The 27,479-nt window shown below is 53.8% G+C and overlaps 3 protein-coding genes across 4 annotated transcripts in view; 1 reads left to right on the top strand and 2 right to left on the bottom strand.

The window, feature by feature from the left end:
- Positions 1 to 5,024, bottom strand: part of CLEC16A (C-type lectin domain containing 16A) — a 201,214-nt gene extending 196,190 nt beyond the window's left edge. For both annotated transcript variants that reach the window (XR_012913481.1, XM_075995101.1), the window contains exon 1: positions 4,767 to 5,024. Coding sequence is in view for 1 of the 2 variants with exons in the window: in XM_075995101.1 (XP_075851216.1) it covers positions 4,767 to 4,846 (80 nt within the window). In the remaining variant the exon portion in view is untranslated. The remainder of the gene's footprint in view (positions 1 to 4,766) is intronic.
- Positions 5,025 to 7,080: 2,056 nt separating this feature from the next.
- Positions 7,081 to 18,358, top strand: DEXI (Dexi homolog). Its single transcript, XM_012784898.3, has 2 exons — positions 7,081 to 7,956; positions 17,720 to 18,358. Exon 1 carries the CDS (start codon positions 7,520 to 7,522, stop codon positions 7,805 to 7,807), a length of 288 nt encoding a protein of 95 aa, XP_012640352.1. The 5' UTR covers positions 7,081 to 7,519; the 3' UTR covers positions 7,808 to 7,956; positions 17,720 to 18,358.
- A 1,237-nt stretch (positions 18,359 to 19,595) lies between these two features.
- CIITA (class II major histocompatibility complex transactivator) overlaps positions 19,596 to 27,479 on the bottom strand; it is a 49,385-nt gene continuing 41,501 nt past the window's right edge. The window contains exons 16-20 of the mRNA XM_012784938.3: positions 26,487 to 26,573; positions 24,273 to 24,356; positions 24,086 to 24,169; positions 23,250 to 23,347; positions 19,596 to 22,748 (exon numbers count right to left, since the gene is read on the bottom strand). Coding sequence (XP_012640392.2) covers positions 23,272 to 23,347; positions 24,086 to 24,169; positions 24,273 to 24,356; positions 26,487 to 26,573 — 331 coding nt within the window. The 3' untranslated portion in view covers positions 19,596 to 22,748; positions 23,250 to 23,271. The remainder of the gene's footprint in view (positions 22,749 to 23,249; positions 23,348 to 24,085; positions 24,170 to 24,272; positions 24,357 to 26,486; positions 26,574 to 27,479) is intronic.

Below are 27,479 nucleotides of genomic sequence, written 5' to 3'. Positions count from 1 at the left end.
TCACACAGGCTTTCATGGCGCTTACGTTCAAATTGAGAAAGACAAAAAGATATACAACAAAGTAAGATGATTTCTGATGGCAAAAGGACATGCCCGAGGAACCCTGGCAAGCTTCCTGGGGATCCAATCCAAGGTTGAGAAGAAGCTTGAAGAACCCACAGGACCTAACAGCAGGTCCACTCCTTGGCGATAAGAAGACAGTGTACAATAATGTGATTACTGAGTGGGACAATGAGAACAAGCACGAGAGAAGTTAGAGAAGACAGTAAAACTCATGTCAGCTGAAGTGACCCATGCAATCTTTAGGGAAGAATTGGCATTTGGATGGGCAGGAAGAGGACAGGTGCTCAGCAGGGCTTGTGAGGTGTGCGCCAGGGAGAGAGAGAGAAGGAGTACCCACGGGAATGCATGTGGACGACAGCAAGCTGCTCCCATAACTCACCAGAAGATGGCAGTGGCCCCTGAGCAGACGCCCACCTTCAGTCTGGCCCTTTTCCAATCCACTCTGCAAACTTCAGCCAGACCACAGCACTCCTCTGGTTAAAAACTTTCAATGGCTCCCCACTGTTTGTACTTAACATCCAAATTCTTAACGTGATTTACAAGGCCCAGAGGGACCTGGCCTCTAGTGACCTGTCCCACCCCACAGCTCAGCCCATGTACACTCCCTTACTGAACCACCTGAGTTCTGCCAATGTGCACTGCTCCCCCTGCCCTGTCCCCCACCCAGCCTTCTCCAATGCCATTTCTCTGCCTGAAACACCCTTCCTTCCTCCCTGTCCCCCTACTGCTTGGTAACAATGACTCATCCTTTAGGTCTCCATTTAAACAGGCATCTGCCAACCAAGAATGTTCCTGATCCCCTGTGCTCCAAACAGGATGGGCTGGAAAAGAGTCTAGAGCACTTTGCAAGCCTAAAACAAGAATTTAGACTTGACATAGTGGGTGCCTAGGACCCATTATGTGTCATATGGTAAACATGTTATTTTAAGAAAATTAATATGGCAATATTGTACCCCCAGCTCTAAAACTGTCAGTGCCATCTTAGCCAAAAGTTGAATATACCAAGAGTAGGTGAGCGTCTATCTGCTGGGCATACGTTCCCCACCTTCTTTGGGTAATAACCCCAGATTCTCCCATAGGGAACCACCCCTTTCTCTCATTCTCTGTCCACTAACTTGGGTGGAGCTGATCCCACCCTGGCTCCAGGGAAGGGTATATGAATGAGCCTTGGCCAATTAGAGCACCATATATCCCTGGCCACAGTGACAGCTCGGGGGTGGCATGAGAACTCAGGTTGGTCCAACAATACTCAATTCTGGACTTTTGCTGGCAATATTAAGAAAGGAAGCTCTCTTTCCCCCAGGGATTACTGAACTGATATGATGCATGCCTAGAGCCTGCCTGAGAATGACGCCAATGTGGAAGGAGGCAGAGCTGAGAGATAGGAAGAGGCAGATTCCTGACAGCACTGTCTAAATACCTAGATTCAGCCAAGGTTTAGCCAGGACAGATCATTTAGTGACAGGAGCTATCCAATTCCATTTGGGGCTTAAGACAATTCAAGCTGGGTTTTCTGTCATTTGCAACTAAGAATCTTGGCCCACACACAAAGATGACCAGAACTAAGGCAACAGCACAACACAACCACCACCAAGTTCTACCAGCTGTGGACTTGCAGTGCCTGGTAAAGATGATATTTCAGCAACAATCACACTACTCCATCAGTAAAGCTTTTCTACTTAGCGGTGGGCATTTGTCAGTCAATGTCACAGCCTTGCCACTAGTCTGGGCAATAAACCACCCAGAGTGTGTAAGAAATAACCTCTTGACTATTTCAATCTGCCTAAATCACTAACTCGATTCAGTAGATAAAGACTATAGTACACAGTTTTCCGTTATTATTCCATTATAATTTAGCAAAAGCAAAACCATAACAGGAAAATTCCTTTCCAGTTTGCAAGCTGGGAGTGTTATGAAGAATAATGTGGTTTAAAAAGGGTTTCTAGCTCTCTGTACTATCTTCTCAATCTTTCTATAAATCTCAAACTGTTCTAAAAAAAATTAAGTCTATTAGAAGAGGAAGGTTCCCAGACCAGATGCTTTGTGTGTTAAAAAATAATAATAATAATTATTGATTCTAAATTTGCTTAAATATCTTAACCTCTCCTCTCTGCCCATACTGCCCTAGGTCAGGGCAAGAGTGTATTAGGAACTGTCACTTGTCACTGATAGACTGACCAGTTTGTACTGGTTACTGGTTTGCCCAGGACTTTCTCAGCTTTAGCACTGAAAGTTCCATGTCCCAGGCAAACCTGGATGGTTGGTCACCCTAAATGTCAGATAAATCCCAAGCCCCTTCCTACCTTTAGCCTTGTTTCCCACAACTACCACCACCACCACCATCCACTGCAGGCCACAAACCCTGGGGTCCTAATTATGGTGTTCTCCCTCCTGTATCCCACTATCCCACAGGTAGGGTGGCTCCTACCTGTCCAAGGAGGGTTCCCACAGATCCCTGGGCCTACAGTGACCCCAGCACTTGTCACACTGCACAGCCACTGGCTCTATGGCTGTCTCCCCCAGCAGCCTACAGACTCTCAGAGAATGAGCTGTTCTGTACTCGGACCCTAGATGTTTACTAGCAGAGTCAAATGAAGAGCAGCGCAAGCATTGGTGTGGGCACTGGCTTTTATGGAACTCTTTTCCATGTCACCTGGGAATCTTCTAAGCCCCCCCCCCATGCATGAATCACAGGTTTTTCTGGCTGTAGTATGGATTAAGCCGATTTGCCTGATCCAGGGCAGGCAGCTCGGGTTTCCAAAGAAGCACCTGACAGACACACGACCTAAACAATGAACCTGGGCAGTTCCCAGGATATGGCAAGGGAACCTGAGAACCTTTACCATTCCCTGGCTGGCTGGGTGGCAAAGATGCCCCATTGGTGATGAGGCTCAGCTGAGTCAAAAGTGTCCCCGACTGACCTATCAGGAAGTTTTATTCAGAAAGGCAGTATAACAAGTACAAGCTCTACAGACATCCTTTAGCTATGGTTACCTGGAGGCAAGTGACTTAAGAACCTTGAACCTTAGTTTCCACTTCTATAAAATGGAAACAATAATAGTTCCTATTAACTCATAGATGTCTGAGGACTAATGGAAATAATACATAGGAAGTCCTTAGCAAGTATCCCGCACAGAATAAAGCATTCAATAACTAGTAAAGTAATTCAAAAGGGTTAGAGTCAGGCAGAGTTAGGTGAGAGCCTGCAGGTACCTGGGTGCTGGCAGGAGGCCCAGCCTCGTCTGGATAACCATCCACCCACTCATAAATTCCTGAAATCCTTAAGTCTCTCCCTTTGCCTGCCAGCTGCCCTCTCATTCAAAATTCCTGCTTCCCAACCTTATCACGGACCCCTTTCCTATCCTTGTCTTCTCTTACCACCTCTCCCCAAAACCATCCCTCACCACATAATGAACCCTCCAGCCCCCCACTCTTTGAGACTCACACACACTTATTAAATTCCACTTCCTCCCTGAAGTAATTTCCTCCTTCAAAGGTCTCTATTTTTTATCACCCTCCCCACCTGCCCCCAAAACCTGAGTCTCAGCCTGCATGCTCTGAACCTCTCCGCAATTCATTGATTCATTTTTTTCATTCTTTAAGTATCCACTGAGCTCCTACTGTGTGCCGGGCACAGTGCTAGATGCTGGGAACACAGCTGTGAACAACCCAAGCAGTCTCTATCCCCCTTAAAGTACCAGTTTAAGAGGAGACAGAAAAGAAATAGAAAATGAACAGGATAATCACAGATAGTGGAGATGCACTGAATGAAATCAAGAGAAAGATCTGGCAGAAAGGAATTGGGATGAGAGGAGCACTTTAGGTAGGGTGGTCTGGGAAGGCCTTGCTGAAGTGATAAATGCAGCATGACATCACTGAATTCTGTACCATGTTCATCATCCCCACTTGCAGATAGGGAACTGGAGGCTCAGAGAGGTGAAGTAATTTGTCCAAGGTCACACAGCCACCAAGTGGTGGAGTTAGGATTTGAAAGCAGGTCTGACTGCAAAGCCAGTCTCAATCTCTGTGCACTCCTGCTTCCCAAGGGCCCTATTTGCCACTTGTCCTTCCACAGAGCTCTACTTCTGATTACTCCCTGCTTAGACTCCCCCCAGAAGATACTCTGTTCCTTCAATTATTGCTCCTTATTGAGCATTAATACAAGTTCTGAGCTTTATGTTCATTCTCTTACCCAATCAACTCTCAAAACACTTGCAGGAAGCAGGTGCTGTCACACTACCCATTTTACAAATGAGGAAACTAAGGCCTACATCAACACACCTAGATTCAAACCAGGATCTGCTCAACTCTGGGACTCAGGTCTTTGACCCCTAAACTGTCCAGTCTAAGAAGTACCACCCCGGGAGGCTTGGTGGCCACTGTCCGTCCCCAGTAAGAACGACGTCCGTGTTCATAAGCTGAAATCGCGTCCCCTTACTTTACAGGTGAGGATATTGAGACTCCGAGAAACTAAGCGACTGGTGCAAGGTCACACAGCCAGGAGCGACGGGGTCAGGGTTCGGACCCAGGCGCTCTGACTCCAGAGCCCCCTCTCTTAACCACCCTACCGCCTTCCTTCCCGGCGAGCCCTCTCCGCCCCCCACCTTCACGCTCCACCCCCCAGCGGCCCCGGCCCGGGGCTATGCACCCCCTTGCCCATGCCCAGCCTCGCGGCCTCCCGCCTTCGCCCCGAACACACTCACTTGAGGTGGTCCAAGGAGTGGATGTTGCGGGAGGACTTGCCATGGCCCCCGCCCACCCAGCTCCGCGAGCGGCCAAACATGTCGGCGGCTCCGATTCCTTGCTCGCCTCACGGTCTCATGCCCGACCAGCCGAGCGGCCCAGCGCCCGCGGCGGCACCACAAGCCGAGGAGGCAGCGGCGGAGGTGGTGGAGGGACCGCCAGCCACCTTCCTCCCCGGCCCACAGCCCCGCACTGACATTCAGCCGGAACCGGCCGTTCGACCGCCGCGCTTTACGGCCGCCGCCTCGAGGAACGCTGGGAAATGCAGTTCATGCGCGAGGCCCCCAGCGACGGGACTCTGCGAACGGACTACAAGACCCGGCGTGCATCAGGCACCGAGGGCCTGCGGCCTTCAGCAGAGGCGGAGCGAGAGGAGGGGAGGCCGAAGTCTCGTCCGAATGGGCGGGACTGGGAAGCCTGTGGGCGGAGACCTGGAGAGGGAACTGGAGAAGATGGGTGGAGATAAGTCACTACGATATTATTAATAATAATTATCAGCTTTAGGATAAGATTAGAATAACTATTGCATGGCATATACTATGTACCACTGTCATGTGCGCTTTACATATATTAGGGTACTTAATTCTCACAACAACCCTACTATTGATAGGGTACTATTATTATTCCCAGTTTATGGTCCAGGAAACTTGAGTCACAGAGAGGTTGACTTACTCAAGGTCATGCAGTTAATAAGTGGCATAACCAGGGTTCATACCCTTGCACCCTTATTTTCATCACTTCCCAATAAACCAAAACTGCACCAAATGGGTAACTGCCTTGTTTGTCCTCACAGCCTTTTTCTTTTTCCATGTCAATTGAGAGAGAGAGTTTGTGTGTGTGCATATTGGAAAGGCCTGCGAGCAACAATGTAGCATACTGAACATCTTGTACTTTCAGAGAATTTCTCTGGTCTTCAGCCGAAATCTATGCCATTTCCCAAACCACCACACTAAGAAGAAAAAGGAAACATTCATCTTTCTACATGAACCAAGATGTATCTAAATTTCTCTTCTGGATTAGAAGTGGGAAGCTCAGTGCAGGCAAGACTTCCCAATTCACTACCCATTCATTCATTCATTTCTATGCCTTAGAGTGTGTCTCATTAACTATGCTCAAGAAAGAACTGAGTCAGGGCCAATGATCTCCCCAATGCCTAGCACAAGGCTTGGCACACAGTAGGTATTCAACAAGTACTGGCAGACTGAATGAATCAGTGGCAGTTTGTTTCACCTTCAGCAGCTGGAGAAGCGGAGACCTGTGGAGGGTTAATGGTCTGCCCTGTAATTCAAATAGAGGGGGCACGAGAAAGTCATGGAGAATAAAGAGCAGGTTCTGGCCTCCTAAGAAACGAACCCAGGCCCAGCAGCTTCCAGGGTCCCTCCATTTCCCTGGGCTCGGTTTCCTCATCTGTAACAAGGGATGACATACTACACTGCCTTTTCTGCCTCCAGTTAAGCAATGCATGCACATCCCCCAGCTCAGCGTGGCCTGAGATTTAAAGGTTCGTTGAACGGCTTTGGACGGCGCTTCGGGCAAGATCAGTTTCCTGAAGGATGTGCAACGGTTGCCCAAGACCAGGGGAACCACTGGTGGGAAAAATTCACTTGTCCGTGCACTTCTTGGTCGTTTGAATGTTTAGCCACGTGCATTATTGTGTTTAAACATGATTTGCAAAGCAAAACAAACAAGCACAAAGCAATCTTACGGCTGAAGGTCTTAACTACCTTGGAAACTCTTTATTCAGGTGTTCCCAGGCTCTCTGATGCAGATCAGCCAACAGGCAGAACTTCCAGCAGCCAGGATTTGGAGAGGCGAAGGGGACACTGATGGATCTCCACCGTGAATATCGGCGCTTTGGGAATGTCCAAGATTTTCGGTGGAACTGTCCGCCGCCCCTCCCCCATCCTGCCTCCTTTCAAAGGGGAAACTGAGTCCCTAACAGGCGTGGCGCTATCCCAAAGTCTAGCAAGGTGCAGAAGAAGCCCGCGGTGTCCTCCGGCTTTTGTAGCATTAGGATAAATCGAGGTTTGAGTTGTGCTCAGTCTCTCCTCCCTCCCCCTACTCCCTGGCCCCGCGGAGGGAACCCGACTTGAGATTCGAGCGCAGACGGGAACTGGGAAGGCCAGTCGGAGGCGGACGCCCCGAGGGGCGGAGCGAAGCGGAGCGGTACCCGCCCCCTGGCGGCCCGGGCCAATGAGCGCGGGCGTTGAGCCGGCCAATGAGCGCGGGCAGGGGCAGCCGGCCAATGAGCGCGGGGCCGCTCGGAGGCGGCGCTCGGCTCGGGACCCGAGGGCGGCGCGGCGGCCGCAGCCATGGGCGCCGGGCCTGCGGGGGCGCGCAGGGGGCGCGAGGGGCTGCAGGGCCGGGCGGGAGGGACGGCTACCGGGACCGGCCCCCGACGCTGAGCCGCCGCGCGCTCCCCGCCGGCGCTGCGAGGGCCTGTGAGCGCGCGCGGGGCGGCCGGGCAGCCGCCGGCCACTCGGGAAGGGCCCGTCGCCGCCCGGCGGGACGAGGGGACCTTGTGGGGACGTCCGCGGGTGCGGCGACCCGCCCGGCACTTTCCCGCGGCCGGGGCGCGCTCGCAGGGGGCCCCTGGGGCCCAGCGCCGCCTCGGTCGACCCCCGGGGCGCCCCTGGATGGCTGAGCCGTCCCCCCGCCGGCCGCCCGGGGGCCTCAGCGGCTGAGCTCGCCGGGCCGCCGCCCCGCCCGCTGCATGCCCGGCGCCCGGGTCGCGGCCCACCTGGACGCGCTGGGCCCCCTGGTCCCCTACGTGTCCCCGCCGCTGCTGCCCTCTATGTTCTTCGTGGGCCTCTTTTTCGTCAACGTGCTGATCCTGTACTACGCCTTCCTCATGGAGTACATCGTCCTCAACGTGGGCCTCGTCTTCCTGCCCGAAGACATGGACCAGGCGCTCGTGGACCTCGGCGTGCTCTCCGACCCCGGCTCCGGCCTCTACGATGCCGACTCGGAGCTCGACGTCTTCGATGGGTACTTGGAGTAGAGTCTTCACTGCCGTTCCCCGCTCCCGTGGACGACCCGCAACCCTCGGGCTGGACCAGCCGCCCGGATCCTGCCGCCGCTTCCGGCTGAGGGCACCGTCCGGACGAGGATGGGACCCCAGGACGAGGCCCTCCCCCGCCTCCAAGGCCTGTAAGTGCCTTCTCTGCGTGGGACGAGGGCGGCCCGGGGCACTGGTGAGGGGAGGGAGGCACCCCCAGGCTGCACACACACCCCTTTCCTAGGCTTATGACTTCTCCGAGCGCCTCCCCAGGTCTAACTGGATGTTAGGAAAGGCCGGACCCCTCTCAGGCCCCTAGTTGGGGACGGAAAGCTTCTCCCAGCAAAGGGGACAACTGCTGAAGCGGCAGAGGACCCAGGGCCTAAGTTATGCTTGGGATAGTCATGGGACTCACCCCCACGGCTTGTGGAAAAAGCCTTTGCAGCCAAATCCACTTGAGGCAGAGCTGTGAGCTCCTCCCCCATCCTCATCCTGGCTTGATGGTGACCTTGGTTTTTTGGGGATTCTCACTAGTCCTGGAAGGATAAAGACTTGGGAGTGTAAGAAGAGGTAGGGAGCCAGGCACTGATCACCTTTGTCTGTGGCCCCTTGGGGGACTTGGTGGGGATTGAGTGCAGAGGCCTGGGCAAAGAACCCTGTACTTCCTTTTGGCCTTGGGTTTGCTGCTGTTCTGGAGTCAGGTTTCAGGGTGCCCCAGCTCGCCAGTTCTGCAGCTCAAATCTGCAGGGGCTGCCAGTTTTGCAAGCTGCCTTCACAGAACAGGCAAGCAGGGGGGGTTGATGCTGGGGCTGGCTTTGTCTGCAGTGTTTGCAAGGCCTCAAGGGGCTCTTGGGTCAGCAGGAGAAGGGACATTGCACTGAGGTATTAAAGTCCTGTCTCTGGGCTGTGACCAGGGAGCTTGCCTCCAGCCCACCTTGTGTGTTAGAAGTAGGGAAATGAAGGTCCAGGGAGGAGTAAGACTTGGTCAAAGTCCCTGAGCAAGGAAGAGAGGCAGCTGGACGAGATGAGAGAGAACATGCATGCCAGGCAGGCTGTCGGGCAGCTGTGTGGTCCAGTGAGGGGTCACAGGGCAGGCAGGAACTCCTTGGCTCAGCCCATGAGGCTAGATGGTGCTGAAGCATCACTGGGCACGGGGCCTGCATGGCAAGGAAGGGGGGTATGAGGAGGTGGGCAGGGGCTCCTTTTGGAAAATGGACGCTAATGCCACTTGCCCCAAGCAGGCCAAGTTTACTCCTCTCCTGTGTTGCCTGTCTTGCCAACATGACCATAATCAGAGGGTGTCTTAGTTTGGTGTGCTGTAACAGAATCCTATCGATTGGGTGGCTTAAACAACAAACATTTCTTACAGTTCTTCTAATCCCATCCATGAGGGCTCCACCCTGATGACCCAATCAGCTCCCAAAGGCCCCACCTCCTAATACCATCACATTGGAATTAGGGTTTCAACATATGAATTTTGGAAGGGGACATAAACAGTCTGTTGCAGAGGGTGATGCAGGGTGGATAGGATGTGCTGGCAGCAGAGCTGGAGGCAGAGAGTTCCCCTAAGGCTTCGGTCTCCAAACCCCAGTACCAGTCTGGAGTCTGGGGCACAGCAGGAAGTAAGCTTCATCTGTATTTACAGCCGCTCCCCATTGCTTGCCTCACGGCCTGAGCTCTGCCTCCACCCCCACCCCCGCCCGTCCATCCGTGAAAAAATTGTCTTCCATGAAACCAGTCGCTGGTGCCAAAAAAGTTGGGGACTGCTGCCCTAAGGGGTCAACAGTGAGATTTCTTTGAAGAAAACTTCAGTTAAGCTCAGTAAGATCTTAGCAAGAACCAAGTGTGGGGGGGGTGCCAGCTGCTCCACATACCTACCCAGCCTGCCTTCCATCCTTTCTTTTATCGAACAAATGCTTATTTGCCGGGTGAGTGAACACAGTGAGCAAGACAGACTCAGCCCTGGCCCTCCTGGCACTTGGTGAGGAAGACTCGTAGGTACCCAAAGAAGATAATCAGGTGTTTTAAGAGCTTTGAAGGCATGTAAGAAAGACATGAGCTTCCTCTGTAGTGTTCACTGCTGTGTCCTCAGCACGTAGAACAGCACCTGGCATCTGGTAGGTGCTCTATGGGGGTGTAGACGTTGAGCAGGTGAAACAGAAGAATAGAAATGGGCTGCTTTAGCTAGGAGGGGGTCAGAGAAGGAGATGACACGTTTGAGCTGGCCCTAATTTGATAGAAAGAGACAGACGAAGATGGAGAGAAAAGCAGTCCGAGCAGAGGGAACCACTAGAGCCAAGGTCCTTGGCGTAGGCTCTTCCATTTGGCTCTTTCAGACACCAAGAGGAGGACAGCGTGGCTAGAGAGCAACCCCAAGAGAGGTCAGCAGGGTTGGGGGGGCGCCATGCGGGACAGGGGAGGTCATGGCCAAAAGCAGTGGAAAGCCATTGGAAGGATTTAGGCAGAGAATGACACAATGCAATTCCCATTTTGCAAAGTTGACTTTCGTGGTTGTGGCCAGAATGGGCCGAAGGGGCAAGAGTGGAAGCAGGGAAGCCAGCTAGAAGGCTGTTAGTTGTCCAGGCCAGAGGTGACAGAGGCTTGGACGAGAGGCAAGGTTGGTGAAGATAGAGAAACACGAACATACCCAGAACTCTTATCAGAGGTAGAACCTATGGGATCCATTCAAAGTCTGTACTGAGTATTGATCATATACCACTCCCCAGTTCTAGGCCCTTTGTAAATTCCCTCATTCAGTCATTCAACAAATGTTGGTCCTGTCTACTCTTCTGCCAAGCCATGTGCTGGGCCCTGGCGATCCCAAGATAAATCCCTGTCTCCAAGCCAAGCGTTTGACTTTCAAGCAGTGAAACTTTGGTGAAGAACGTCTTATTTTATCTCTTTACCACATCAACAGAAACACTTCCCCTTCCAAATGAAAACATTGGCATATTCTAAACTGAAAACTGAAGCCCAAATGCTTCGACATATTTTGCAGCAAACGCTGTTTGAGCAGAAACACCAGGAAGTGTCTCTCAAGGACCCCCTTGTAAAGCTCTTGGAGTGACAGGGCCTGACCCTTGGAGGGGAGTGGGGTTGTAGGGGGTGGTCGTGGTGGTTGCCTGGGGCTGTGGGACAGACCTGGGCCAGGAGAAGTGGGGGGAGCATGCACAGCAGTCCCTCCTCCCCACCCCCAAATCCAAGCCAAGGAGGCCTTGGCCCCTTGTGCCCGGGAAGCCATAACCTAGGGGTGTGGGAGGGGTGGCCAGTGGCAGGAAAGCCTGTGGGAAAGGTCTAGATGACCTGATGGACCTTGTCTCTGGGCCCTGTCCCAGAAAGCCGGTAGTGCAATCTTGCTCTTTTTCACTGGTCCTCATGTGGTCACACGTGTTCCACACAAGTCAGTCCAGGAGACAGTGACTACTGGTGTAGCATATGCCAGGCAGTGTGGCCTGAGGTGGGTCTCAGGGTGCAAAGGCGCACCCACATTTGCTGAGCACCTCTTTGAGGAGGCAGTATTAGGGTCGTAGTATTAGGGTGCTAGTATTAGAGTCCTGGTTAAGAGCCAGGACCCGAGATTCAGATTACCTGGTTCAAATTGCAGGGTAGCTGTGACCTTGGGCATGCTTCTTAACCTCTCTGTGCTTTAGTTTCCATTTCTATAAAATAGGGGGATAAATACCTCCTTATGGTGATTAAATGAGATACATATTAAGCACTTAGACCTTCTTATATATAGCAAAAGATATATTAATACTAACTGCTATTAATAGTCAGATGTAATGGAAACTGTGTATTCACAGGCCCTTGTGAATGCTGCACCTACACTCATGCATGAATATTTATATCCCATGATGAGCAAAAGAGGACTGGCTGCCTGAGTGCCAGGGAGATCCAGGTCTGGCCTAGCTGGGAGTTGTTTCCCACTCTCCAGCCCCAGGACCCTCGGGAAACCTTCCCCACTGCCCTGTGGTCCTCAGGGCACCAGATCCGGAGCCCTGGCGAGCTGGCTCTTTGGATTTCCCCAACTGTTAATTGTTGCCCAGAAGCAGGGATCGGGTATCTGGAGAAAGGGCTGCTGTGGCTGGCCTGGGAGCCAGCGAGAGTCCTCAGGTCCCAGCAGTTCCGGTGCAGAGGCAGCTCGGCTGGGGTGGTTTGTCCTGGCTCCTAATAAAAGCAGCTGGTGCCTGCCAGCTGTTTCTTGGGCACACAGTGGGGGTTGTGGGAGAGGAGCCTGTCTTGGGGCTAGAAACGTAGACAACTAGAGGCAGCAACTAGAGACTGTTGCTACCAGAGCCAGTGTGACCTGGCCTGGTGCAGCTCAGATATGAAGCGAAGGGTCACCAGACTCAGTAGTCTATTGTATTACAGGGTTTCCCAGGCCTCAGTTATCTTCCCACTGGGTGCCACAACTGTTCCTTCCTATCTACCTGCCCTCATCCCTCCTTGCCAATCTGCAGCCTGTCCTATCAGCAGAACACCCACTGGGCATGTTGCTGCCCAGCTCAGAAACACAGACCTTCCACGGGGACACGATCAGATTTGAGCCATGGGAGATCCCACAGACAGGGGTCAGGGCAGATGCAGGAATCCAGGCCAGGAGGCTGTAGCCGTCATCCAGGTGAGAGACAGACAGTGGTGGCATGGGGAGACAGGGGCACCCAGGCCTGACCAACGCTCCAGTTCTGTCCCTAACATGGGCCCACCTCATGAGGCCCACCAGGAAGGGCCTGGCCACAGGGTGCATCGGTGCCAGCTGCCTCTTTGGACAGGAGAAGACCCCAATGTGTGTCTCAAGACAGTGAGATGTCAGGGGCCCCACTGCCTTGGCCCTGGGTTGTACAAACTAGAGATTTCAGCCTGAGGAAAAGGCAGGGCCCACACCATGCCCTCACCGCCCTGTTGTGTATTTTGCTGAACTAAGAAAGTGAGGGCTCCTATCACATTTCATCTTTCTGATTTATCTGCTGTCTTTCCCCCCAGAGCTTCTGAAAGCATAGTCTGCTTTTCTGAAACCTAAGGTCACAATAAGAGGGATAGACATCTTTATCCCCATCTCACAAATAAGGAAACTGAGGCCAGGATGGGGAAGTGAGGGGCCAAGGAGCCAAACCCAAGTAGAATTTCCAGCACAGTGCTCTTGCTGCCACACCAGGGTTTGATGGGGCCTCCAGTGAGGGTCTCTCAGTCTTTGACGTTGGAATACCAGCTCACAGATTATGACAGGCCAGTCAGTCTCATACACACTCTTGCTCCTTATTTCTGAATTTTTAAAAAAATGTTATTATGAAATAATTTCACACTTACAGAAAAGTTGCAAGAAGGGTACAAAGAATTCTCATGTACCCTCACCCAATTCACCGGTTACACCTACTGACATTTTGCTCATGCACAAAATGCCTCCTTGCTCTTTTGTTTGTATGTAAATATATGCATGCATGTGTATGTACACAGTGCATATATGTATAATTATTCTTCTGAACCATTTGATAATGGGTTCAAACATTATACTCCTTTACTCCTAAATATTTACTCCTAAATATCAAGAGGCATGTGTTTGTTTCCTTAGAACAAGAACATATTTACATAATGACAGCACAGCTGTCAAAATCAGCAAATTTAACTTGATACATTGCTATGACCAATCTAATCTACAACTTTGTTCAAGTTTTATCAGTTGTCCCAGAGTGTCCTTTGACAATCAAGAACGAAGGGCGTTGAGGTCCAGGATCCGATCTGAGATCACCGTTCGTATTAATCTCGAGCCTTCGTCAGTTTGGAGCCGCCCCTCGGTCTGTCCTTGTATCTTTCACGACACTGACATCTTTGAGGAGCACAGGTCTGGCATTCTGCAGACTGTCTCTCACTTTGGGTTTGTCTGAGACTCACTCTCAAGGTCAGGTTCAGATGACGTGTTCTTGGCAGGGATACCACAGCAGCAAGCGTGTGTGCTCCGTGCGTGTCATCAAGAGGCACGTGCAGTCTGTCCTGTGATCCTGGTGATGCTAACTTTGATCGCTTGGCTTAGGTGTTGTCTGCCAGTTCTGTCCACCATTAAGTTAATATTTTTACCTTTATAATTTAAGATGAAATATACTACTCCTGGTGTTTCATTTGTAAAACAATCTACTTTTTGAAAAAAACTTTTTAAACAATAAAAGTGATGGGGTCTTGCTATCAAATATGTTACCCAGGCTGGTCTCAAACTTCTGGGCTCAAGTGACCCTCCCACTTTAGCCTCCCAAGTAGCTGAGAGTAAGATGGGCATTTGCCTCAATTTTGCAGGCCGGGGGCATCGAGCTAGACTTAATGACTTCATTTTCATCATATTTTTAGCATTGCCTTCTGTTTGTGACAAAGGGTTTTTTTTGTTTTTTTTTTAATTCATGATGGTGATGTAAAGGTTCATTTTAAATATTTGGAGTTTTAAAAAGTACACTAATTTAAAATACTAAGTAAACAATAGTCCAGGTGCTTCTTGGGTGCAGCCAGCCTCGGATGAAGGTATTGGGCCATTGCCACCCTCCGAAAGGCCTCACAGAGTCTCGGAGATACGTGCCGCTGTGCCCGACTTCCCTTTTTTACGTGCATTTATTTTAAAAAGAATGTTTATGTCACTGTAAAGAGAAAACCATCATCACTTGGCATGGATAAAGATAGTAAGTGCCAAAGTCATTAGCTTTTGGCCAAATACTAAAGCCAGTTAAGGGCGTGGGACCTGTCGTCTGCTCCCTGGTTGTTAAAAGGGGATTAGCAACTGCCAAGTAGTAAAGCTATACCAGCACCACACTAGAACTTTCTCCTGTAAGTGATCATAAGGATCCACTGAGAACCAAAAAGTGAATCGCTTGCTCGTTATACATGTGTGATTCAGTGTCACTTATGGCCACATCTTTGTACCCCCTAAAATCATTGCTTAGAGGCTTTGCAGTCAGACACATTTCAGTTTAAATCTCAACTCCACCAACAGCCCGGGCAAGTGACTTCACCTCCCAAGGCTGTCTCCTTCTCTGTAGGATAGGGTAGCAGCAGTTCCCGCCTGAGAGCTTGTGCGAGGTAGATGCAATGGGATGGTGAACCATGCACCGCTTAATAGATGATGTGGTCATGGTGTGGCAGACCTACAGGGGCTCCAGCCCAGGAACCCATCCCCCTTACGCCAGGCCCCTTACTCTTCTTGAGGGCCAGTCACCAAGGAGGCTGTGCCTGTGTGGGCAGCCTTTGAAACAGCCTCAGCCAGGTGATAATTGGTACCCAGGGACTCCGGAATGATGCTGGTGGCCTCACTGCTGTCATCCCAGGTCCCAAGCCTGGCGTGGCTGGGAGCTCCCCTGCCGGTAAGGCTTCATTCCTGGGATTCCTTCCTGGGCTAGGCTGGGCTGGGCGGATAAAAACATCTGCCTCTCCCATGTCTCACATCTCCATGGCTTCCCCGGAGCGTCACTCCGACTGGGCAGGGTTCCATTAGACAAGGAGGGAAACTGAGGCTTGGGGAGGTTCCGTGACTCACCCCAGATACGCAGCTATGAGGTGACGGTGTTGGGCCTCCTGGCCACACTCTCCCAGGGCTTCCCGAGCGAGGCGCTCTGCTGGAGATGTCCCCGGGAGGCAGGGAACATGCGGTGGCTGCAGCAGAGGGAGATGGGCTTTCAGGGCATCTGAGGCTTCCTGAAGATTGGCTACTTTCCCCTTTTTTCAGGCTCCTGGCTCAATTTTATAGACCAGGGGTATCGAGCTAGAATTCATGGTTTCATTTTCATTGCATTTTTGGCATTGCCTTCTGTTTATGACAAATGATGTTGGTTTTTATCCATGATAGTGACATTAAGGTTCCTTTTAAAAATTTGGAGTTTAAAAAAGTACTTTAATTAAAAATACTAAGTAAATAATAGTCCAGGTGGTTCTTGGGTGTGACCAGACTGGGATGAAGATGTTGGGCAAATGCTGCCCTGGGGAAGGCCTCTCGAAGTCTTGGTCTCTCAAACCTCAAATGACATTGTCAGCATTTTTTGCTGTACCTGCCCAGCACCTGAACTAGTATTAACTTAGTTGTTTTCTTTAAATTGGCTCTATTAATTAATTAATTAATTAATTTATAAAGACAGGGTCTCAACTCTGAACCCAGGCTACAGTGCAGTGGCCAATTATAGCTCAATGGTACCTGGAATTCCTGGGCTCAAGTGATCCTCCTGCCTTGGCCTCCCAAAGCGCTGGAATTATAGACATGAGCCATCACACCTAGCTCAGCCCTTTTTAAAGTGAAATAAACATTTTGCAAAGAGAGAACATTTATTACTACCAGGAATGTAGGGTCACCTGTTTACAGGTGACCCTACAGATAAACACAATGAAAACAGGCATGTGGGTAAATTCCAGCTGGCAGCTGGTCCGACTGGAGTTAGCACACGTGGGAGGGCAGCTCCCGGCACACCAGCACCTGGCTGGGACTTTGTCTGGGCCTCCGTCTGTAGTCACAGTAATTGGGAGTGGAGTGAGGTCCTCACCATGTTCTCTGACACCCTGTGCACACAAGTCTGAGATGGGCTCAAGGACGCCCCCGGGCCTTGGAGATCTCTACAGAGAGTACTGTGAGGATGGCTTTGAACAAATGATTCCTCTCTAGGTTGCAGGACACCAGGCATCTCAAGAGCAGCCCAGTGGGCCAAGTAGGCCAGGGCAGGTCTCTGCAGGTGGAAGGTGCCAGGTCTGTGTGCCCAAAGTGAGTGGAGGGGGACAATGAGGCTGCTCTGATTGTGATCATTCCCATCCTTATCACTAACCTAGGGCCAGCTTTGCCTCGCACTGGCGCAGCTTTAGGCAGGTCACTTGGCTTCTCTGAACCTCACCATCTTCACCTATAAAATGGAGCGATGCCCAGTTCCTGATGGAAGCAGTTCTATGCTCTTAGGTGGTCCTTAGAGATGGGGAAGAGGACATTTTAGTTGTCACAGTGACTGGGGGTGCTACTGACATTTAGTGGTCAGGTGCCAGGGATGCAGTGCCCAGAACAGTCCCCCATATCCACCCAAATGTAGTAAAACCCTGTTGGAAGCTGGGCACAGTGGCATCTGCCTGTAGTCCCAGCTGGTCTTGAGACTCCCAACTACACAGAGGCTGAAGCGGGAGGACCGGTTGAGCTCAGGAGTTCAAGTCCAGCCTGAGCAACATAGTGAGACCCTATTTCTTAAAAAAAAAATAGCGCCCTGTTGAACAATACACGTTACACGTTTAACCTGTAAGTTCTGTTTGATGCTCGATCACGTTTGCAGAAGGAATAGTCTGAGCTGGCAAAGATAGCCTCAGAACTGGGTGGGGCAGGACTCGTGGGGGCTGTGAGCAGGGTGGGCACAGAGAGAAGGGAGTGGGGAAGGAGGACCCGCTAAGGGCCAGGCCATGAGACTGCTGTGTCCTGGGAGGAGCAGCTGAGTGGGGCTGCCAAGCCGGCTATGGCCAGAGCCTTCCTACAGGCCGCAGAGCACTTTCCGGGCAAGGTGGGAGGCGCTGCCAAGCTCCCCCCCACCCAGCACTCACTCAGCTTCCTTGAGCCTCACGTTGTCAGCCAGCAGACCCCGGGTGACCCCTGCGCAGGCTGCACTCCTTCCCTGAGCACCAGCAACCCGCCTCCCTCCCAGTATACAAACAGTCCTTCCTCCCCCATGTGAAACTGCACCAGTTCTCCTGGCCAGGGTGTCTTAGAAATGATGCAAATTCATTGAAAAGAGTTGGTAATAAAAATTGCAGAAAAACATCCCCACCCCGAATCTGGGGCTTCCAGTGGTTTACTGAACTCAGGAGGTAGGGGAGGACTTCCCTGCCTCCCCCAGAGCCTCCTGAGGCCTGGTGGCTTGTCCCCAGGCAGACTGGCAGCAGGGTGGGGCTTCCACGCTAGTGACTGCCATTTTTCCTTCTCATCAGGCCTGCTCCCCTCCAAAGCTTCGTGCCAACAGATTGGTTCCCGTCTGGACCCAGGAGGGCGGAAGGAGAGATGGGGACTGAGTGCCTGTCCCTGGAGAAGGGGGAAGGCCAGGGGACCCCAGGGACCGCGTCTGCCTGCAGTGTGCCACAGACGGCCCGGCCTCGGCCTGGGACCCTGCGGGCACGGCGGATGTTTACAGGAACCCAGCCAAAGTTTGCCTCCCTGCACTTCACCCCCAGCCACGCCTGCTCCCCCCACTTAGCCCTCGGAGAGGACACCTCAAACAGCGGACACGCACAAAAGCGACTTCCGTTGGATGCCAGTTGAGCCTTAAGCCCGGCTGGGCTGAGCCCGAGGCTGGTCTTACATGCAGGGACTGTTTCAGGGAGTGACTCAGAAGAAAAAGAAGCTGAGGACGCTGTCGGGGCCGAGGGTAGGGTTTTGACTTCTTTGTTTCAAGCTGCTTATTCCTCAAGTTGGCAAAAGCGAGACATCGCGCTGGGGAGGGCCGTGTGGCTCCCCGGGCTGGAAATACTTTTCGGAAAACGTGAGTGGTGTGAATACTTGATTTCGATAAACCTGTAAAAGCAATACTTAGGAGGCTGACTTCTTTTGATTAAAAAGTGTATGCAACTCCATGCCCTGGGGGCCCTGCCTTGTTTTTTTTTTTCCTTTGGCATTGGGGAATGTGTCCTTATGCAGAACCTCAGGGTTGACAAAGAGAAGAAGAGTCAGGGTCTTCCAAGTTGGAGATCCGGCGGGGTTTGGAGAGTACCCCGAGAGGCTGGCACCGGAGTCCCAGACTGGCCCCCCTCCCAGCTCCCACAAGCTCCGCAAGCCAGGGGGGCAGCCTTTGGGGTGTGGTGGGAAAGGCCTGGTGGCCAAGCTGGAAATGTGGCCTGAATCCCACAGAGGTGGAAGTGTATGTCCCCCCTGCCGGGTACACGGTAGACCTCTATCAAAGACGAGGCGAAGGCAGGGGGAGGGAAGGAAGAAATAAATGAATAATCGTGAAATTGGGTCAACGTGCAGTTTCATGGGGACACAGCAGCAATCCTCTCCAGTTTGCAGGGCACTCGATGATTTGCAAAGCACCTGCCCGTACGCACTGGGTTAAGCGAGGTACGGATGGTTAACCCCATCCTGCAGGCGAGACAGGTGTGGGCGAGTGCGGGTGCGGCAGAACTGTGGAGGAAAGACAGTAGCAGCACCTCCTGTCCTCATGTGAGTCTACGGAAGGGGCTGCTAAGAACTGGAAAGAAGACATGGGAGAGGCCCAAGGGGAATGGTGCACACAAGAAGGGCGACGTTTGTCGGAGAGAGCCCTGAGGGGAAAGGGGAGGGCCTAGAAGTGCACAGACTTAAAATCCACTGGACGTGGAGCCCTCACCCCTCTGAGCATCACTTCGCCTAAGAGATGGGGTCCGGGGCCTGTCCAGCGCACCGTGCCCAGGCCTGCACAGAGAGTCTCCGAGGAAGTCAGCGTTCTAGTTAACATCTTCATTCCTCCTTTTATGGGGCTGCAACCTATAAATGTCATCCATATCTGTAACATGGGGACAGTACTTTATCCACCTCTTATCACTTTGTGTCCACTGTAGAAGGTGCCTCTCTGGACTGACCAGGCTCCACACCAGGACTCAGCTTGGTAAGCAGAGCCCAGACGGGTTTGCAGCCTGCAGTTACCCCCCTGTGCAGGTGCCTTTGTGCAGTACACAGACCACCCAACCATACCTGGCAGCCCTATCCAGAGGTTTTTTTTTTTTTTTTTTTTTAATTTGCTAAAATGCAAGGCTCACCGGGCAGGACATCCTATTCGCCACAGTGTACTCAGTATGTAACTGTAGAATGAACAAAGCAAAGTTATAGTGAGGATTATTTGCTTATTCCGCATTTATTATTGAGCACCTACTGTGCACAGGCGCCTTGCTGGGCGCTGAGGGCACAGCAGTGAACAAAGCAAAGTTCCTGCCCTTCTAGAGCTCACATCCTAGGACAAGAGCAGACAGTGCTTAAGTACGTGTGAGAAAGATGAGATAGTGAAGGGTCGGAGGGCGGGGGCAGAGGGGTGTCTGTGTTTAGTAGGGTGGTCAGGTAGACCTTCATGGGGAGCTGTCCCCTAACGTGAGTCCTGAAGGAGGAAAAGAAGTCGGCCGTGTGAAGTGCTGGGAAGAACATTCCAGGCGGAGGCAAGAATGAAATGCATGAACGTGTGTAATAATGCAGCTAACACGTGTGGACCTCTGTGCCAGGCACTTTTTCTCATGTAATTAGGTCACTGAATCTTCACATAACCCTATGAAGAAGGTATTGTGATTGTGCCCACTTTACAGATGAGGAGACTGAGGCACAGAGAAGTACCTTACATAAGTGGTGAGCTTGACACTGAGCAAAGGCAACCTGCCCTAGAGCCTGTGGCACTGACTCTAGACCAGGCGTCCTCAAACTACGGCCCGAGGGCCACATGCGGCCCTCCGAGGACATTTATCTGGACACCAGGTGTTTTTGCCACCGCTGCCTGTCCTGCTTAGCAGCTGACCCGTCCTGGGCCCACAGTGCGCATGTGTGGAATGTGCGCCGCCCTCTCCAATGGTCTGAGGGACAGTGACCTGGCCCCCTGTTTAAAAAGTTTGAGGACCCCTGCCCTGGACCCTCACTCCTCCCAGGCAGGAAGAGCTTAGCGTGGTGCCTGGCACCTGCTAATCATAATTGCTACTATTTATTGAGCTCTTAGCAACTCCCTTGCACTGTGATAAGTGCTTTACATGTATCAACTCATTAAATAAGTGGTAACTGTCACTAAATAAATCATTATTGGCCAGGCACGGTGGCTCATGCCTGTAATCCCAGCACTCTGGGAGGCCGAGGCAGGAGGATTGCTTGAGCTTAGGAGTTCTAGAGCAGTCTCTACTAAAAATAGAAAATTTTTTTAAAAAAATAGAAAAATTGGGCATTATAGCATGTGCCTGTAGTCTCAGCTACTCGGGAGGCTGAGACAGGAGGATCACTTGAGCCCAGGAGTTTGAGGTTGCTGTGAGCTACGATGACACCACTGCACCATACCTGGGGCAATTGAGCCAGACTGTCTCAAAAAAAATAAAATAATCATTGTAGCCTCCAGCCTCATTTCATCATCTCCAAACAGACCAAAAGCAGGTACCCACCCTGCACCCATCGGCCAACAGTACCCACCTGGAGATGCCTGCAGCGGAGAGTGGCCAGGTGCTCACCCTGTGGCCACACATACGGGAGATCCGTGGACTCCACAGAGTCTGTGAATGCAGGGACACCCAGAGAGGTGATGCCCAGGTGATTTACAACAGGACCAGGGTGGCAACGCCTGACACCCTTTGCAGCTGGCCAAGCCAGCAGGCACCCGCCTCCCCCCAGGACTGCCAACGGGGCAGCCGGGCCTGAATCCTTTGCCCCTCCCGACTCGCAACTCTCACTTGCTGGGAAAAGGGGCAGAGTTCAGGAGCCGGGCTGACCCTGTGGGCATTCGGGCTGGCGTGCGGAGCTGACGCTGCCAGCAGGCGGACGCCAAGCGGCCTCACGCTGGGGCCTCTGGCTGAGCAGGCCACGCCCCAGTGAAGCCCCGCAGCCCGGTGGCTGCTGGCCGGTGGAAAGCAGGGCTGCCAAGTCCCTGTGGGGCTCACTGCAGCCTGGGCGGGGCTCCAGCGTGGCTAGGAAGTGGCTCCCAGGGCAGAGCCGTGCGTCAGAGGCAAAAGAAAACAATCCCCTTGGCACAGCGCATGGCACTTAAACCCTTCGGACCCCCAGGTAATGAATCTTCCACTGAATCTTAGGAAGTCACAGAGAAAATCGTTTCAGAAAAGATAGGTCTTGGGCCCAAGTGGACTCCGTCGTGTGTGTGTGTGTGTGTGTGTGTGTATGCACATGTGTGTGCTGATGGGGTCACACTGGCCATAGAATACGGCAGAAGTGGTCCTGTGTGACTTCTAAGGCCAGGTCATGAAGAGGGTTCTGCTTCTCTCTTGTGGTCTCTCTCTCCCTGCTCCCTTTTTCTCTCCTTTTCTCTCCCTCTCTCTCTTTTTGGGTGGTCACCCTTCTGCCCAGCCACCGTGCTACCCACATGGAGAGGCCCCCAGCTGACAGCCAGCATCCCATGCCCGGCGTGCAGGTGACCCAGTCTTCCGACGACCCGAGTCCGGCCCTCCAGCTGCCGCAGCTGACACTGAGTGGGACGGAGATGAGCTGTCCCCACCAAGCCCTGCCCAAATGGCAGGTGTGTGAGCAGAAGAAGCGTGTGTGGTTTTAAGCCGCCATGGTTGGGGGTGGTTTTTACACATTTAGACAGAACAGCGGGTCCCCCAACGTGGTAATCACAGTATAAACGGAGACCCTGGACCTGCCTGTGAGGTTAAATGAGAATTTATAATGTAGTGAAAAGAGACACAGGAGACGAAGCGTTGGCTCCTGTCTGTCCCAGTCCCCATCCAGTAGTGTTCCGTCACCTGTTTCGCTGCTGAGGCCCAGGGCAGCTGGCCAGGCCTGGCCTTGGCCTCGGACAACAAAGTGAGTGCCCAGCGAGTCCCACAGACGAAAGCAGCTGCCGCAGCACCCCAGCCCGCCGTGGTCTGGGGGACCAGCCGGCCGGGGGTTGCCCGCCCATGTGTTCACGGCGCCAAGAGTGCCCTGTCCGGGCGTGTGGCCGAAGAGCTTTCTCAGCAGGCTGGCAGGGGGTGGGCAGGCCCACGTGTGGCTGCCTCACCTCCTCACTCTGGACTGGCCGTGGCTGTCTAGAGTGTCCTGCAGGGACGGGCTCAGGGCTCCCGGGAGGACCGTAGCGGCCACCAGTGTGCACCCGTCAGGGCCCCGAGGAGGCCTGGAGCCGGGCCGGTGTCTTGTCAGCAAGACGCGGTTTGCTCTGCTGCGGGCAGGGCCAGCCCCGAACGTGCAGGCACTGGGCGCCGGGTACTGACACGCACGGGGTACACCCCTGAGAAGAGCTGTGTCCTCAAGTGCCCAGTTCAAGGTCCAGCACAGTCAGTGTCTCCAGAGAATGTGCTGCAGGGAAGGAGCCGGAGAGGGCAGTGAGCCAGGACGGAGGAGGGGACCAGACGCCTATCGAGGTGGGGGATGGGAGGAACAGTGGAAGAGAGGGGAGTCAGAGGGCGATGGACAGCACAGTGTGGGCACACAGGGCGAGGGGACAGTCATCTTCTTAGTGACAGATGAATCCAGGGCCATCAGGGCAGCCAACAAGCTGAACAGCAGCAAGAAAGGCCTAGAAGTCCCCAAAGAAAGGTCTTCCCAAAGCTAAGGACATGGATGGCCGGCCTTCCCGGTCCTTCCCCTGGTTGCTAAGCCTGACCACAAGGAGGACCCTCGGGGACCAAGTCCACAAACCCTGGAGGACACCTCCACTAGCCCTGTGTGGAGACGGTGGCAAGTCCACAGGTGGTCACCCAGCCCACCTGGCACCCCTTCTCTATGGATACTGCCCTCCCAGGGACACTGTCCCCAGGGGCCCCTGTGGTTCTCCCCTCCAGAGCCCAGCCTGGTTACCTTGTCCAGAGCACAGCTGGGGTCATCTCAGGCTGATCCGTGAGTCCAGCTGTTTTAGGTGTTCCTGGACACCAAATGGGATGGTGGGTGTCCACATCCTGCAAGGGGGCATAGGACACAAAGCCCAGGTTAGAGGAGAGAGGTAGCCTGGAGTTCCAACGAAATCTGCCCCCAAATCCCTCCTCCCACCCAGCCTAGAACCTTGGGGACTTCCCACCTGGCAGGGTGCAGACCAGTGTGGGTTCCTGGGGAAGGCAGAGGCCCAGGAGCCCAGGAACCCCTTTCTGGTTCTGCTGCTGACTTGCTGTGTGACCTCAAATAGCTTAGTTAACTGCTCTGTGCTTTATTTGGCCCATCTGTAAAATGGGTCCCATAAGACCCACCCCGTCCATCTTAGAAGACACACGTGGTTATGCAGGTGAAAGTGCTTTGAAAGCATATAAAGTGTCACTGCTGGACAGTAGACATCATAGTGACTTAATGAAAAATCAGCTGGAGCCATATGAAATTGCCCATTTCATAGGTCAGAAACGGCCAGATGTAGGCAGTTTCATATGGTTCACCCTTACATAGCTTTTACTGAACATTTTTCTGTTCTAAGAGCTTTATGTGCTCTCGACACATTTAAACCTCATGAAACCTCTCGGGGTGTATATTATTATCCCCCCATTTCACAGGTAACGAAAGCGAGTCCAGAAGGACGAAGGGGTTGCTGGCCCAAGGTCGCAGCCCGGTGAGGGGAGGACGGGGACTTGAGCTCCGCTCTCAGGCTGAGCCCCGCGCCTGCAGAGCCGGGGTCTCCGCGCACCCGCGCCTGCAGAGCCGCCCAGACTTACGCCAGCGTCTCCACGCGAGGGCACTTCCGCAGGCTGGCGGCAAGCTGCTGGGCCCCGGCGGCCGTGAACTTGTTGTACTGCACGCTGAGGGGAGAGACCGTCCTGGGGCCTGGTCCTGGGCACCGCCCAGCGCCACGCCAGGCCGCCAGCACACCCAGCCCCTCCCGGCACCCGGACCCGCACTCACTCCACCACGCGGAGGGACACCATGTCCGGCAGCGCCCGAGCCAGGCTCTCGGCCCCCGCGTCGCAGATGCAGTTGTTGTACAAGCTGCCGGAAACAGAAGCCAGGGGGAGGGCTTGGCGTTGCTGGGGGGAGGGGGGGGGTCGGGGCCCAGCTGGGCTCACTGCCCCATTTTACAGAGGGGCAAACCGAGGCCCAGAGAGTTGAGGCTGCTTCTCTGTGGTCACACGGTGGAGTCCAGGGGAAGCAGTAGAACCAAAAAGGACCACAGTAGAACTAAAAGGATGTCCTGTCCTGGCTGACAGTGTGGAAACCCTGGGGGGAACGACTTCCCGAGTTCAAATCCCACCTATGCCTCTTACTGCCTGTGTGGTCTCGGGCAAGGCACTCAACTCCTCTGAGACTCAGTTGGCCCGTCTGTAAAATGGGCACAATCAAGGGATTGTAAGGAGGAGCGAGTGAGTCAATGCTGATAAAATACTCCAAGTGCGCCCGGGCACCCGGAATGAACCTCTCCCCGGCCAGATGCCCCGCGGCTCTGAGCCAGGGCCCCGACTCTGCCGCGGCTCAGCCCCGGAGCTGCTCTGCGGGCCGCCGTGAAAGCAGCAGGTCCCCGCTGCCGCTGAGTGGACACGTGCTAAACTCCAGCATCCGCGGCCCCGGAGATCACCGGCCGGCTCGGCTGGCATCGGGGCAGACGCCAGGTGGGGCTTGACTAGCTCTTCCTGGGACAGGACTCCCGACCCAGGAGGCCCGTCCTCCCAGCTGCAGGCAGAGTGCGCCGACCCTGTTTCCCTGATGCCAGGACACACGCGTCCTCATTTGAGTGTCACTGAGGTCGGGGTGTGTCTTATAACCAATAGCGTGCCATAGTTTCACCGGCAGCATTTTGTCTTCCTAATGGGGTCTTGTGGTGAGCGGCACCGTGGATTCCATGAGATACGCTATTTCTTAGTGTAAATCAGATCCAGTCTCACCTCCCCACGCCCACCCGCTTCTCCATTCCCACTGAACAAACTACAGACGCCCCCCTGTGCGCTCTAGACCTGCTGGCCTCTCCCTCCCTCTGTCCCCATTCACTCCGGACAGCCACAGTGGCCCTTCTGCCCCTCAGAAACCCAACCTCTTTCCCTGCTCAGAGCCTTCGCACCTGCTGTTCCCTCCTCCTGGAGCGCTTTCCCCCTAGAGCCTCCCACAGAGGAAGCACCTCCCCAGAGGCGCCCTGATCTCTCCTGAATTCCACACTCTCCGCAGTACCCTCCTGGGCCTTGTTAGCGCACTTCCCGGCGTGAACCACTGTTTTAAAATATTTCATCCGTGCATGTGTTCACCCATTCAAGAGACTTGAAAGCGAGGACCGCATCCGTCTTGCTGGTAGCTGTTATCTCTGGTCCCAGCACGGGTTCTGGCCCACGGTTCGTGTCAGAGACTACGGGATGCCTTGCACAGCTCTGGGCGAGGGGGTGTCACCAATCTCACAGACTGCCCATTGGGCAGTACACAACCTGCACAGCCGCACACGGCGATCCCGGCCGGAAGGACACATGAACCGAGATGGGCATCAACAGAGATGGGCAAGACGCCATGGGGACCTTTCCTGGGAATCTGATTCTGGCTGTGGGAGGGCTAGCATGAGGGAGGCAGTGCCCCCCCGCCTGGAGAGCGAGGACGGCTGGTGATCTGAGTTGAGCGACTGGGGCTGTGGTCCCAGGTCAGCGCCCTCATAGTGTCTGGTTCCACACCAAGGTCGGGCTAGAAAACCTCAACAGCGAGAGGTGCTATGCCAAGGCCCAGCAGAAGGTGGCAGTGCAGGCACTGCCGGGGTGCGAGAACGAGGCCCGCCAAGGCGGCTGGTGCGCGCTCAGCTTTCAGGGGCCGCCACCCTAAACTGGGAGGGAAAAAGCCTGGTCTCTCGCCTTTCCCCGGGGCAAGAGGACCAATGCGTGTTGCCCACCAGGGGCCAGCATTGTGCCAAGCACCTCACCTAGGCCGCTGGGCTGGTTCCCGTTTTCCAGATGAGCAAACAGAGGCTAAGAATGAATAAGCCACTCGCCCAGAGTTCCTGCCCTGGGTCCTGCTAATCCTCTTGTTCGGGGTCGGGGTGATTGCTTCTAGGGTCCCCCTGTCTAACCCACAGCCAGCGCGAGGCTGCTCCCTGCCCTCCCCCAGCCGGGCAGCTCTGCACCTGACCCGTGACCGTGACCATGGCCCGCTCACCTCAGCCTGAGCAGGGACGCAGCGAGCGAAGGCAGGGCCTCGGCCAGCTTGCAGGCGCCCACGTCGGTGATGCTGTTCTGGGACAGGCTGCGGGGACACGGCAGGGGGAGGGCTCAGGACCCAGCCTGTCTGCCCCTCCCCCACCAGCATCCATCCATCCATCCGCCCAGCCCAGGTGGAGCCCAAAAACCCTCCTTCCCCAATGGGTGGCCCATAGCAGCAAACACGTGACACTCAACCTCGGGGAGAGTCCTGGGTGATAAATTGCCACTGGCGCTGTCGATAGACTTCCGCTAACTCTTTTTTTTCTTTTTTGAGACAGAGTCTCACTCTGTTGCCCGGGCTAGAGTGAGTGCTGTGGCATTAGCCCAGCTCACAGCAACCTCAAACTCCTGGCTCAAGCAATCCTCCTGCCTCAGCCTCCCAAGTAGCTGGGACTACAGGCATTCGCCACCATGCCCAGCTCATTTTTTCTCTATATATTAGTTGACCAATTAATTTCTTTCTATTTTTAGTAGAGACGGGGGTCTCGCTCTTGCTCAGGCTGGTTTCGAACTCCTGACCTCGAGCAATCCACCCGCCTCGGCCTCCCAGAGTGCTAGGATTACAGGCGTGAGCCACCGCGCCCGGCCTCCGCTAACTCTTAATACATAAAAGGATACTGTTCCGTCCTGTGGCGACGTGGGATGATGGGATGATGTTTTATGATTTTACAGCATTCCCTCTCCCCCCCCCACCGACCACTTTCCAGCACTGTAACTAAATAAGTGTGTTATTTGTTTAAGGGCTGTCCTTTCTGCCAGGCTGTGGGCTCCACAAGCAGAGGGGCTGTGTCTGCTCCATTCTCTGCTGTATCTTTGTGCCTGGCGCAGTGCCAAGCACATAGTAGGTGCTCAGTAAACACTTGGGGGCGGGGAGAACAGATAGGGGAGAGGAGAAGGAAGGCAGGACGAAGAGAGGGAATCTAGCCCCCTGCATCGTCGCCTAGAACAC

This window comes from Microcebus murinus, chromosome 19 (assembly GCF_040939455.1).
Source record: "Microcebus murinus isolate Inina chromosome 19, M.murinus_Inina_mat1.0, whole genome shotgun sequence".
Classification (NCBI taxonomy): Eukaryota; Metazoa; Chordata; class Mammalia; order Primates; family Cheirogaleidae; genus Microcebus; species Microcebus murinus.
The sequence above is the reverse complement of the archived record's forward strand: the minus strand, read 5'-3'. Positions and strand labels throughout refer to the sequence as shown.

Coding starts and splice junctions, on each gene's coding strand:
- DEXI (XM_012784898.3), top strand. CDS start 7,520: ATGCCCGGCGCCCGGGTCGCGGCCCACCTGGACGCGCTGGGCCCCCTG.